Here is a 14,852-nt window from a genome sequence, read left to right on the forward strand (position 1 = left end):
TATGCATCAAAGGGCAAATGTGTAAACCAAGAGTGTTTCTATTCAAGATCCTGGGGGATCAGGACCCAAGGGAGGTGTCAGAACACTGCCTCAAGAGCGCCCAGCAGATTGCAGAAGGACCTACTGGTCGCTTATGTAAGACATCAGCAGTCACTTTCTCAGGGTCACCAGTGAGCTGTGCTGGTGACTGATGGGTCCATGATAGGGCTAACGCACCTGTTCAGTGTCATGGAGAGTGATGGGTCCATAAATCATCCAGATGGTCTCTGCGCTAATCAAACATGGGTCCACAGTGAGGATCATGTCCTCCGGGTGCTTGCTTGTCAGTGAAAGGATGTCTGGACACAAAAACTTTGTGAATAGAGCCGGGTATGTATTTCCTCAAGGAGGATTAGAGCTTGGACCATCAGCAACCCACTATTGTAAGGCTGATGTGTCATTTATCTGTTCTTTCTTATCTTGGATCAGGTCTTGAGCTATGAAATGCTCTATCTCATGAATATACAAATAACCTGAAATCCACTGAGGTAAATATGGATGTCTGTGTCCTGAGAGCATCATCCAACAACCACACCCCTCCTCTAGAGAAGCCCCTGACAGCTCAGCTCCTCATCATGGACTGGACATAGAGGATGTTCTTCTTGGTGGCAGCAGCTACAGGTAAGGAACTCCCAAGTCCCAGTGATGAGGGGACTGAGTTCAGTCAAGAGGGCTTTTTTCCACTCTTGGTCCTCCCCACAGGTGGCCATTCCCAGGTGCAGTTGGTGCAGTCTGCAGCTGAGGTGAAGAAGCCTGGAGCCTCGGTGAAGGTCTCCTGAAAGGCTTCTGGATATACCTTCACAGACTACTACATGCACTGGTGTGACAGACCCCTGGACAGGGGCTTCAGTGGGTGGGACATATTTATCCTGAAGATGGTAAAACAAGCTACACACAGAAATTCCAGGGCAGAGTCACCATTACCATGGACACATCCACAAGCACAGCCTACATGGAGCTGAGCAGCCTGAGATCTGAGGACATGGCTGTGTATTACTGTTCGAGAGACACAGTGTGAAAATCCACATCCTGAGAGTGTCAGAAACCCCAGGGAGTAGGCAGCTGCACTGAATTTGAGGAGATTACAGGGCTTAAAATGTTTAAAGTTGCTTAGAAAATGGACTAAGCAATTGCAGAATATGAGTAATAGAAACATGTATGTATTCTATATAAGAAACATTTCTTTCAAAAGAAAATTGCACAAAATTCACAGAGTGGTAAAGGAAGCAATCAATCAGGGTGATCCCATGTAGGCAGACATAATTTTTTAAATCAGATAGGTAAATAATATGGTGCAAGATTGCTTGGTAACATGGCTAAAACTAAATATGATTCCTAAAAACTGGCCAAAATGAATTCTCAAATGTCTCTGCCACTTGTTACATAAAGTGTATGAAAAAGTAGTTTTAAGACCACAGCAAAATTGAAGAGAAGGTGCAGAGATTTCCCGTGTGTCCTTTCTTCACACATGCACAGCCTTCCCCACTATCACCATCCTGCCCCAGAGTCATAAATAAGTTAAAATTAAAGCACTTACATGGACAGATTGGTTCTTTTTCTCTGTCGATCCCTCGGCATACCAAGCCTAAATTATCTAGAAGCACCACAGGTTCTTAAAGTGGGTTCCTGGGGATGATGCCAGTTTGAGAAAAAGTGAGTGGGGCTATTCTCCTTTGGACCCCTTTTAGAAGACTCATAAAATGTATATTTTCTCACAGTTACTGTGACCCCTGACTTACTATGTCCCTTCCCTGAGGGTAAGTTCTCTACATTTTTAGAGGTAGATCCATATCTATGGAAAGAAAGCAAGTTCTGGTGAATCTCATAAGGAATGTCCTTTAATGAGAAGTGGGGACTTTGGTCATGAGGCACATCATGTATGATTTTCTACAGTTCCATTAGAGTCAGTGTAAAGTTTTGGGGGTGTTTCTAGATGAGGCCTGTTGTACAGAAAATGAAAACTCATGAATGAGATCCAGGCAGAAGCAATAGCTTCCATTTACAAAGTGGGAGGGAAACAGAAGAACACTCTCGTGGGTGGGCACTGGTTCCCCTTGCTGGTAGCACATTAGCCAGAAACATGTGCCTGATAGGTCACGGAGGGTGAGAGCCCCACTGCGGTTACTGGCTATGAAAATGTCTTGTTCTCCAGGTGAGAAAGTCCATCTACTTGCTTGTTGGGTCAACCCCATGGCGGTTGCACTCTGTAAGATGATGAGATGCACACAAACCTTCTATTAATCTTCAATTACTGCACACTCAAAAATAAACTGCATTCCAGAAAGGGGCAGGTGTCTGCAGTGATAAACAGAACTTGACTATCTTTTTTAAAATAGGAAAGACCCTGCCAAATGTCGTATGTCTCAGGAAGGTTAACTCAGAAATGTTGACCAAGTGACTGAAGGGCAGTGGTACATGAGGTAATGTAGCAGCCTTGGGGGCTGCACACGAGGCAGGCTCACTTCCCCATGCAGGCTTTTCTTCCAGGAACTGCACCAGAAACTCAAAGAGGATTGGGGAGAATTCTGAAAACATTATTCTGTGGTACTGCCTAGAGAGGAAAAATAAACTATAAAAACAAAAACCTAGATAAAGTATTACATTAGTTAACAGAAACTATTTCTGAAACTTGTGGGTGTCATGACACAAGCCATCATCAGCTGTGAACAAACATTTTAATCCTCTTTTCCTGGGGAGTTCAGTTAGGTTGCATCTGTTTTTTTAACGACAATATCCACCAATCCCTCTCTATTTCCTGCACATCCTCTGCTCTCTATGGAACAAGTTATCATTAGTGAAATGTGGTTGATATACTGAAGTCGTCAGTTTTCCCACTGTATTAGGATTCTCTAGAGGAACAGAACTAATAGGATAGATGTATATTTTTGAAGGCAAGTTTATTAAGGAGTATTGACTCAAATGATCGAAGGCTGAAGTCCCACAACAGGCTATCTGCAACTGAGGAACAAGGAGTCCCAGTTCGAGTCCCAAAACCTCAAAAGTACAGAAACCAACAGTACAGCACTGCTATTGTTAGAGAACACACAGGAGTTCATTCCTATTTTTATGCTCCCTGTCCAAACAAAATGTGTAGGAAAATAGACATGGTAGGTCTGATAAAGGGTTTGTCATGTGTTAAATTGAGTCTCCAAATGAGATGCCAAAGTCCTTACCAGAAGCACCTTAGAATATGTCCGTATTTGGAAATAATGTAGCTGGAGATGTTATTAGTGAAGAAGAGATCACAGTCAAGTAGGCAAGGCCCTCAAGCTAGGAACACTGCTGCTATCCCCATTAAGCTACCATTGACTTTCTTCACAGAATTGGAAAAAACCACCCTAAATTTCATATGGAACCAAAAAAGAGCTGCATAGCTAAGACAATCTTAAACCAAAGAAAAACAAAACCGGAGGCATCACACTAACTGACTTCAAACTATACTACAAGGCTACAGTAATCAAAACAGAATGGTTCTGGTACCAAAACAGAGATATAGACCAATGGAACAGAACACAGCCACAGAAATATCACCATACATCTACAACCATCTGATCTTTGAGAAACCTGCAAAAAAAAACAAGCAATGGGGAAAGAATACCCAATTCAATAAATGGTGTTGGGGAAACTGGCTAGCCACATGCAGAAAAATGAAAATGAATCCCTTCTTTACAACTTATGCAAAAATTAACTCCAGATGGATTAAAGATTTAAACATATGACCTAACGGCATAAAAAGCCTAGAAGAATACCTAGGCTATACCCCTCAGGATATAGGCATGGACAAAGACTTCATGATTAAAACACCAAAAGCCATGGCAACAAAAGCCAAAATAGACAAATTGAATCTAATTAAACTTAAGAGCTTCTGCACAGCAACAGAATCTATCATTAGAGTGAACTGGCAACCAATAGAATGGGAAATTCTTTTGTAATATAACCATCTGACAAAGGCCTAATATAGAATCTACAAAGAACTTAAACAAATTTACAAGAAAAAAAAAAACAACTCCATCAAATAGTGGGCAAAGATTATGGACGGAGACTAGTAAAAAGAAGACATTTATGCAGCCAACAAACATATGAAGAAAAGCTCATCTTCACGGGTCATCAGAGAAATCAAAATCAAAATCACATTGAGATACCATCTCACAACAGTTAGAATGGCAATCATTAAAAAATCAGGAGACAACAGATGCGTGAGAGGATGTGGAGAAATAAGAACGCTTTTACACTGTTGGAGTTTAAATTAGTTCAACCATTGTGGAAGACAGTGTGGCACTTCCTCAGGGATCTGGAACTAGCGGTACCATTTGACCTAGCAATCTCATTACTGGGCATATACTCAAAGGATATTTAATAGGATGATATAAATCATCCTATTATAAAGACACATGCACACCTATGTTTATTGTGGCACTGTTTGCAATAGTAAAGACCCAGAACCAATCCAAATGTCCATCTACGATAGACTGGATAAAGAAAATGTGGCACATATACACCATGGAATACTATGCAGCCATAAAAAGGAAGAGTTAATGTCATTTGCAGGGACATGGATAAAGCTGGAAACCATCACTCTCAGCAAACTGATGCAAGAACAGAAAACCAAACACCACGTTTTCACTCATAAGTGGGTGTTGAATAATGAGAACACATGGACAGAGCGAGGAGAATATCACACACCAGGGCCTGTTGGGAGGATGGGGGCTAGAAGAGGGATAGCAGAGGGTGGGGGATAGTGGAGTGGTAGCATTGGGAGAAATACTCAATGTAGATGACAGAGTGAAGGATGCAACAAGCCACCATGGCAGGTATATACCTATGTAATAAACCTGCCCATTTTGCATATGTACCCCAGAACTTAAAGTATAATTTAAAAAAAGAACAAGAAAATTTGGACACAGACACAGAGATATACAATGTGCCATATGACAGCAGAGGTAAAGATTAGAGTGGTGCAGCAGCAAGCCAAGGCATGTCAGGGATTACCAGTCACCCCCACAAGTGAGAAAGGGGCAGACAAGCATTCTCCTAAGTCTCAGAGGGAGTGCAGCACAGCTTACACTCGATTTTGAACTTCCAGTCTCCAGAAATGTAAGCAAACACATTCTGGTCATTTTTTAGCCACCCAGTTCATAATATTTGATTTTGGCAGCCCTGGGAAATTTCATACAGAGTTCTTCACACAAAAGGAAGCACTCTAACAAACAGCCATGGTCCTGGATGACGGACAGCCTGAAGATTGCAAACCTCCAAGAAATCAAAGAAGGTTATATCAACTATGGGCAGCCCCATCTTCTAAAGGCGGCTCCTCATGTCCATACCCATACTTTGGAAGGGGAATCCTGCTCTTGGACATGGGATCTTTGGGTAGACAACTGCCAGAAATCCAACATGGTGATGAATTTAAGGTCTCTGACATTTTCATCTTCATCAAGGGGGATTCCATCAAGTAGTAAGTCAAACTTTTCATCAGTAATCTCCACATCAAATAGTTTTTCATGGCTTGGAACACCTCAGCTTACAGTCATGGCAGAAGACAAAGTGTAAGCAAGGCAGTCTTACAAGGTGGCAGAAGAGAGAAGTTAAACATTTTTTTCTCTCTCTTATAAAGATATAATCTTGAGGCAAACAGCAGAATCAACTTTCTTAAGCCATAAAAGACTCCATCTCTCTCCCTTTCACCATAAATATTTCCTTCACATTTATCTAATTGTATGTTTGTATCGATTTATGTGCCCTTTTGGGAGTTCCAGAAGTTAATTTTGAGACAAAGTCTGGATACCCAGCTGCAGAATTCCAGGTGACTTCAAAGTCGCTAGTTAATAACCCAAGACTTGCTGAGATGATGCCAGCCTAAGACCCAGGTGTATGGGGACGCCAGAGAGCAAACAGAGTAAGACACACAGACCTTGTACTCAGCCCAATTTCTGAATGCCTTTCTTATCAACTTTTTCTTTTTTAAACCCCTGCCTTTTCCTCAAAAGTGGAGTGGTCGCTTTGGATGGGAATCCAGTCACTTCCCCCTCACCTGTTATGGTTAATACACTCATCTTTGTACCAGATCTTACCCTTCTTAATTGGATTCTGCAAGTGACGGGCATCCGGAGCTGAGTGAGGTTAGAAACTGAATGACATATTGGGGGTTCATAGACACGGCGTTCTGTGAAGTTGATGCGTGGATTCCTGAGGAAGCCTGCAAGCCTGTTAGTGATGAGCAGAGCTGCATCCAGCTATCAGGATCTGCACTCCGGCTGCTGTGAGCCTCTCACCATCTTCCCTGGTCCCAGCTGCCCCGGATGGTTCCACCTTGACAACGTGCTCCGTGTTCTGGGTGGTGGGAGAACAAGGGGGCTCCTTCGGCAGCTCCTACAGGGCTGTGAATCCAGGGCCCACTCGGTGTTCCCTGTGGAGTCTCTGAGGGAACGAGGGGCCTCTCAGGGCTCAGAGCTGTGCGCCTGTGCGGAGTGGGGGCTGAATACAGGGACACTGGGCGCGTGATGAGAAGCGGAGAGAGGTCAGCTCCCGGGACCGTCCGCCCTGAGCCTCAGGTGAGCCGGGGGCCCCTGGACAGACACGGCTTCTGTGGCCGCCACCAAAGAGCCTTGGCCTCAAAGCAACAGGAACCTCTCTGTCCACTTCGGACACTGATGGGAATAGCGGCCTCTCCCAGGCTGGATCCCGCTGGTGTCCGGATATGTTGGGTCTCCAGGCCCAACCCTGCACAACCTAAAGGAAGTCCCTGCCAAGCTACCCGGAAACAGAGCTTTAGAGTGGGCAGGGAAGCGCGGGGGCAGCTGCGACAGAGACGCGCGGTGGCCGGGACGTGGGCGGTTTGGAGACGCGCGGGGGCGGATGGGACGTAGGCAGTTCAGAGACGCGCGGGGGCCGATGGGACGTGGGCGGTCAGGGGAAGCGCAGGGGCTGATGGGACGTGGGCGGTCAGGGGAAGAGCAGGGGCCGGCGGGACGTGGGCAGTCCAGAGACGCGCAGGGGCTGATGGGACCTGGGCGGTCAGGGGAAGCGCGAGGGGCCAATGGGACCCGGATAGTCGGGGGTGCTGGGGTCTCTGGAAAGCGGGATCTGGGACGCTGCTCCGCCTCCTCTGCAGGCCATGCAGCCCGGAAGCTCCGGATCCTGTTGCTTGCTGGTTCACTCAACTGGTAGTTTCTTTTGCTGTGCAGAAGCTCTTAAGTTTGACTAGATACCACTTGTATATTCTGGCTTATGTTGCCATTGCTTTCGGTGTTTTAGTCATGAAGTCCTTGCCCATGCCAATGTCCTGGATGGTATTGCCTAGGTTTTCTTCCAGAGTTTTTATGGTGTTAGACCTCTTGTTTAAATCTTTAATCCACCTAGATTCATCCCTTAGGAATATCCATGATTCATTGGCTCAGTTGTTTCACATTATCCAATACTTCCCAATAATTCTGTTCATTTTTAAATTTTTATGTGACTGAGTTAATTGGAAATATCTGTCTCTTACATTTTACATTCTTTCTTCTTTTTAGTATAGTCCATTGGTAAAGCTTTAAACCGTATTTTGTAATTAATTCAATGAAGTCTTTATTACCTGAAGATCATTTTTAAAAAATCAAGGGCTTACGTAAATCTCGAGTTTTTCTAATTTGTTTGTGTTGGTTCTCAACCTTCTTTTGACTTTGATTGAGCTTGTTAAAATCAACATTTCGAATCATTTATCTGACATTTCAAATATATCTTGTGGTTTAGATTCTATTGCTAGAGAGTTAAGCTTATGTCCGGGGTCTTGTAACTCTGTTTTTTCATACTTCAATAATTGCTTATCTGTTTGATTTTCATTGGCTAAACTATCTTTTCTTATTATTTTTGAATTCATTTTGATTTTAATGAAAATCATATTCCCTTTAGAATGCAAATATAATTTATATTGTGTGGGTCTTCTGAGTTGGTACTTAGCTTACTCAATGGCAAAGACAGAGTTTCTTGTCTATAGATAGCCATTAGTTAGTGGCTTTCTGAAATTATGGTTGTAGTAACAATGTACTGGGCCTGGGAGCAGGCTCACTGCCTCCTACACATCCTAGATAGTTGAGGCCTCAGGAACCATTTCTAATTTGGAATGCATTCGTTTCAGCAGATTTTGTATTGGATTGTAAGTACCCCCTTCACGTTAGTAGGTAGTCCTTACAGATTTGAGCTGACTGTGGCAGAAGCAGATACGTATATGCTTGATATCTGTAGACAGGGAGAAGCTCTTCGTTGCCTCAGGAATGTTCTGTGAAATTTACAATGACCTAAATTCTCTGCTCAGCCCCTGAGATGGGGAAAAAGGAAAGCTGAATATAGATGAACCACTGAGCCTGGCATGATTTCTTTTGTTAGTAATAACTTTAGTGTGGTGTTTTGTTTTCAAATTTCAGTTGCGGTAGTAGCATACTGGGTGTGTGAGTTGCCCCGTGGACTTTTGTGCAGCTGGAATCACAGAAGGGTTGAAAAGCCAGTATCATTTTCATGTGCTGTGCACGGTGGTGGTGACTTTGTATTAGGTCCTGCAGTTTCAACATCAGGCCAGTAGGTGGTGCTTGCAGGTAAGAGCCGCCTACGGTGGCAGCGGAGGGGTTTATGCTTTACTGGTGGTTAAAGAGGGAAATTCGTCATGTTCTGGATCTCAGAGAAAAGACTTTCAGTTATTCTCATTCAATATGGCACTCCCTGAAAGACTTTCTGATATAACTTTTATTACGTTAAGATGTGTTCTTTCTATACCCATTTTTTAAAGACTTTCTTTCATGAAAGGATGTTGAGTTTCATCAAATGCTTTTTCGGCATCAATTGAAAAATATTATATGTGGAGTAAAGATCTAAATGTAAAACCTAAAACTGTAAAAAACTTTGCATAATAATCTAGGAAATACAATTTGGGATACAAGAACTGGCAAAGCCTATGATGAAAATGCTAGAAGCAATTTAACCAAAATCAAAATTAACAAATGCATGTAAATAAACTGAAGAGCTTCTGCATAGCAAAAGACACTATCAACAGAGTAAAGAGACAAGCTATAGAATGGGAAATAAAATATTTGAAACCTCTACATCTGACAAAGGTCTAATATTTAAAACATAGATGGAACTTAAACATACAAGGAAAAAAAAGTGGCCAAAGGACATAAAAAGACACTTTTTAAAAAGACCTACATGTGGCCAATAAGAAGTAAAATACTGAATATCACTGTCATTAGAGAAATACATATCAAGGCCACAGTGAGGTACCATCTCACATCAGTCAGAATGGCTAATCTTAAAAAATAAAATAACAGATGCTGCTAAGGTCGCAGGAAGAAAGAAAACATTTACACACTTCTGGTGAGAATATAAATTAGTTCAACCACTGTGGAAAGCAGTGTGGTGGTCCCTCAAATAACCTAAAACAGAACTTTAATTTGACCCAATAATTCCACAACTAGACACATACCTAAAGGAATATAAACATGTAGGTTCATTGCAGCATTATTCACAATAGCATAGACATGGAATTTACCTAAATTCTCATCACTGGCAGAACAGATAGAGAAAAATGTGGTGCATATAACCATGGACTACTATGCAGCTAAGAAAGAATTAAATTACGTCCCTTGAAAAAACATAATGAGACTGGACTTCATTACTCTTAGCACACTAATGCAGGAGCAGAAAAAAAAAGTATACTATATGTTCTCACTTATTTGTGGAAGATAAGTAATGAGAAATATTCTCTCAGACCCTGAGTCTTCCTTATTTGAAAAATCATTCTAAATTAACTGTTCAACAAGTTGCCAATATGCCTTTAAATATCCTATTCTATATGGACCACTTATATCACTGAATAAAGCAATAAGAACTATATTTTAAAGTGGGATTATAGGATAATAAATATCTTAATAGTAAGAATATGGAGGAAATGGATGGTTTTATTAATTCAATAGTTACATAACTGTGGGAGACACTGTATTCCAATGGGTAAGATATTCAGATTTCAGAGCCAGGTAAGTGTTCTTACATAGTGTGCGTGACTGGGCAGTGGTGGATTCCAGAGGGTGGCAGGTGCACAGACCAAGAGGATCAGAAATCAATATGTAAAGATGACCATCTATGGCTATGAATGAAAAGTATGTAAATACTTCAAATAATTCTATTTAATGGAGTTTGAAATAAAACCCAAACTTATTCAAAACACAAATTACTTGGTAATTATTTGGGGACCTATGGGTTTATCAAGAAATTCAATTTCCTGTTTATATTTCAATCCCTGGTTCCTGCTGTCAATGGGAGGGAAAATTCAGAACCCATCACACATTACAGGGCAAATCTGTAAACCAGAGTCTTTTCACTGAAGAGCCTGGGAGCTCAGGACTCTCGGGCAGGTGCTGGGGACCCTGTCTTGGGAGTGCCCAGCAGATCTCAGAACTGTCCATGGGCCCTGCTGGGCACTCACGTGGATAACCATTGGCCACTTTTCAGTGTTACCAGTGAGCTGTGACTGTTACTAATGGTACCAGGATGGAGTCAAGGTTCCTGCTCAATGCCAGAGACAGTGATGGTCCCAGATACAATCCAGGTAATCTCTATGCCAATAAAATGCAGGTTCACAGTGAGGAGCACATCCTGGGGTAGGGCTTGTTCTTCAGTGGGAAGAGTGCTGTCCACAGAAAGCTTAGACATGGAGCAGGGGATGCATTTCCTCGGGCAGGATTAGGGCTTGGTCTCTCAGCATCCCACTCTTGTATGGCTGAGGTGGCATCTGTGTTTTCCTTCTTGTCCTAGATCAGGCTTTAAGCTGAGAAATACCGTGCCTCATGAATACACAAACAACCTGAGGTCTTCTGAGATAAATATAGATGTGTTGGTTGCCTGCAAGCATCACCCAACAACCACATCCCTCCTCTGAAGAAGCCCCAGTGGGCAGAGCTCATCACCATGGACTGGACCTGGAGGATCCTCTTCTTGGTGGCAGCAGCTACAGGTAAGGCGCTTCCTAGTCCCAAAGGTGAGGAAGGGATCCTGATTTGGTCAAAGAGGATTTTATTCACTCCTGTCTCCACTCCACAGGTGCCCAGTCCCAGGTGCAGCTGGTGCAGTCTGGGGCTGAGGTGAAGAAGCCTGAGGCCTCGGTGAAGGTCTCCTGCAAGGCTTCTGGATACGCCTTCACCAGCTATGGTGTAGGCTGGGTGCGACAGGCCTCTGGACAAGGGCTCGAGTGGATGGGAGGAATCAACACCAACACTGGTGGCACAAGCTATGCACAGAAGTTCCAGGGCAGAGTCACCATGACCAGGGACACGTCCACGAGCACAGCCTACATGGAGCTGAGCAGCCTGAGATCTGAGGACATGGCCATTTATTACTGTGCGAAAGACACAGTGTGAAAACCACATTGTGAGAGTGTCAGAAACCCTGAGGGAGGAGGCAGCTGTGCTGAGCTGAGGCGATGACAGGGGTTATTAAGTTCAAGGCTGTTTACAAACTGGGTTATATATTTGAGAGAAAATAACAGTGGAAACAAGTGCACACTCTCATTTTAAGAGAAATATTCCATTCAAGAGTCATCATATAAGCCAAATTCACAGAGTGGGAAAGGCCACACTTAATACAGTTGATGCAGACATTCCATGAAGGTGCTGCTTTGAACATGTTTTTAAATTAGATGAATTAATTATCTGCAGCAAGCTTATCTGATCATGTGGTAAGACTAAATATGATTCTTAAAAAGTGGCTAAAATTTCTTTCAAATGTTTCTGTCACTCCTTATCATAAAATTTATTTTAGAGCAGTTTTAGGATTACAATGAAATCGCATGGAAGGTTTGAGAATTCCCATGAATCCCTGCCCTACACAGGCAGAGCCTTCTCCACTATGACCATCCTACACCAGTGTCACAAATAACTGACAATGGATGAATCTACAAGGACACTTGGCTCTTCTTCTGATGATCTCCTAATATAACAAGTCTAAATATCTCGGAGCACCACAGGTTTTTACAGTGGCTTTCTAGAAATGATATTAGTTAGAGGGAAAGTGGGTGAGGCTATTACATTTTGAACTTTGTCCTCCAAAATCTACAAAATACATACTAATTTAGAGCTTATCTTACTTCTGGTTTACAATGCCCCTTCCCAGGGAGTAGGATTTTTAAGCTTTTAGAGGCAGGTTCATGTCTCTGAAAGACCAGCACGTTCTGGTGAATCCCATAATGGACATCCTTGAGTGAGAATTGGAGACCCTGGCAATGAGAGACTCCATGTGTAATGCCCTAGAGGTGGATGAGATACACTGGACGCTCTCGGGTGGTGGTTCTGAATAAGGCGGTTCATGCAGCAAATACAAACGCATGCATGGGACCCAGGCAGGAACAGAAGCTTCCCTTTACAAAGTGGGTGGGCACCTGGAAGGAGCCCTCACAGGGGTGGCACTGGTCAACCTTGCTGACTGCACATTAGCCAGAGGCATGATCATGCTTGGTCTTACAGGGAAAGGGCAGCATTGAGGTCATAGGTTATGAAAATGTTTGTCGTCTTCCAGCTGAGCAAGTCCATCTGCTTCCTTGTGGGTGTCACCCCCATGGCAGGTGCACTCTGGGAGATGACAAGACGCACAAAAGCATCCTCCCACTAATTACCCAGTACCACACAATCAGAACCAACCTGTGCTCCAGAAAGGGATACTTGGATGCGGAAACAAAGAGAGCTTAAGGGTTTTGTCACCTGGTGAACATACTGCCCAAAACCATACTTTGCAGGAAGATTAGCTCAGAGATGTTTACAAAGTGACTGAATGGCAATGGTGGGTGAGGCGACCTGACAGCCTCAGGGCTGCACATGAGGAGGGCTTCCTTCCTATGCAGGCTTTTCCTCCAGGACCTGCACCAGGAGCTCAAGAAGGATCAGGGAGAATTCTGAGAACATCCTACTGTAGTGCTGCCTAAAGAGGAAGAATAACCTATGAAAAGTACAACTGAGTAAAGTTTGCACATTTGTTTATGAAAACTGTCTTTCCAAAAGCTTGAAAAGGTCTTGAAATACCCCCGATTAGCTGAGAACAAACATTTAAACCCTCCTTCCACAGGGAGTCCCAGCAGGTTAGGTGTGTCCTCTGATAGATGATCTTCCCCAGACCTTTCTTCCCAGCTCATATCTGCTCTCTGTGTAAAAAGTTCTCTTCCGTGGAATGTGGTTGATGATGTGAGGTCCTCAATTTTTTTCATCTTCTGCATGGCCATGCTATTTTCCTCATCTGAGGTTTAAGAGCTCACCTGCATGCAGCACGTGACAGCCTAAATCTCTTGTGGACAAAACAGTAACAAAGGCACCCACCAGGGTCCAGCATCCGATGTTGCCGACAGCGACCACCAGAGGTCAACGCCCTCTTCGCAATCCTGGGTCAGAGCATCATTAGTAACTTCCCAGGAGAATCAGCTTAGAAAGCATTTGTTCCATTTTCCAAGCGGATATAACCCACCTATTTTTTTGAAGAAATAGAAAGAGCTGAATGCTGAATACACTGAAGGTCTGCTGGTGTTGCAAGTTTATGATTTTATCACTATCTAATTTCTGATCTGTGCAGATCACTCTACAGATTTTTCTCACTGATGTGACCAGCCTTCTGAATGTCAAATATAATTGATCTTTCTCATATAAAAATCAACACAAGCTCCTCATGGATTCAGTGCTCACTGACTACTCTAAACTTACACAATGTGTTTCTTTCTTAGTTTCATTTTCTGGTCTCTGTACTTGGCATCTTCACCATGCCCATTTTATGTTTCTTTTTACAGGTAATTGATAGTTAATTTTAAAATTTACAGTTACTTATGTTAATGAAATAAACATTCAATAACTTAGAATAAAAAAAGTATGAAAAGTAAATGCAGTAATACTTAATGTAAGAAAGCCAGCAGATGAAAGCTGGGGAAATCTATTCTGCTGCATAGGAAGGCATGGAGTCCTCATAGTACGATGATCTTCTGGAGTTTAATTGATCCTGCTACGCAAGTGATAGAATCCTCTCTCTTTATGTTAGAGCTTTCCCTAACATGTACAATAAAGACTGAACACAGACACTGAGACGTTGAGCACCACCTGCAGAGGTCTGTCCTGCAGACCCGGACAGCGATGGATGACTGAAATACACTCTTACACCCAGTAGAGTGATTTGAGTGGGCTAGGGGTGGTCGTCTGCTGCTTTCAGAAGGTGATTGCAGCTAACAGACCACTGCTCACTGGTTCTCCTCACATTTATTCAGTATATATTTAATAACTGAGGTCCTAAGTCAACATGCTTGTCGATAAATAACATGATTAAAAGAGTGATTTTACAAATGATAAAAGGTCTTAGTTCTGGGGCCCAGAAGAAACACCATTAATGGGTAATTCCCGTTAGACTGACCTGTGAGAGGGTCATCCAGCACAAAGTTTACATGAGTAAACAAATTCGAGTAGGGACAAAGGAATGTGGTGTAAACAGAATTAACTGGGGAAGCTTTTATTATTCCTAATCTTCACTCTATGACCTAAAGGTCTAACATAAGAACGGGCTGCCTTCAGCCAGCTCCATGAGTTAATAAAAACCTTTCAGCCTTCCAAAAGATATCTTATATCCTATCCCTAGTATTTCTCTTAATACTTTGCCCACCACCCCAAGTGAATCCCAGTAGATACCTCCAAGCAGACTGACATAGAACCTCTCATCAACTGCCTGAGCCGATAGTGGTAGATATCACATTTGTCTAACAAAGTAATTACATCCTGTAAGGATACCCACCAGTCCTATGGAGACAATTTGAAAAATTTAGTCAAGGT

The 14,852-nt window shown here is 42.8% G+C and overlaps 1 long non-coding RNA gene, 1 pseudogene and 1 gene segment (V, D, J or C); 2 read left to right on the top strand and 1 right to left on the bottom strand.

The window, feature by feature from the left end:
• The first annotated feature begins 614 nt into the window (after positions 1–614).
• Positions 615–1,072, top strand: LOC116545863 (annotated as a pseudogene).
• On the bottom strand, positions 853–6,526 carry LOC116545864. Its single transcript, XR_004266486.1, has 2 exons — positions 6,312–6,526; positions 853–2,608 (listed from the first exon to the last, which is right to left on the bottom strand). It is a non-coding gene; the product is annotated as an uncharacterized LOC116545864 (long non-coding RNA).
• Positions 6,527–10,802: 4,276 nt separating this feature from the next.
• LOC116545865 lies at positions 10,803–11,827 on the top strand. The segment is given in 2 exon segments: positions 10,803–11,020; positions 11,107–11,827. Coding segments are annotated over 2 exon segments (363 nt in total).
• The last annotated feature ends 3,025 nt before the right edge of the window (positions 11,828–14,852 follow it).

This window comes from Sapajus apella, unplaced genomic scaffold (genome assembly GCF_009761245.1).
Source record: "Sapajus apella isolate SASKATOON/1434 unplaced genomic scaffold, GSC_monkey_1.0 scaffold412, whole genome shotgun sequence".
Taxonomy (NCBI): Eukaryota; Metazoa; Chordata; class Mammalia; order Primates; family Cebidae; genus Sapajus; species Sapajus apella.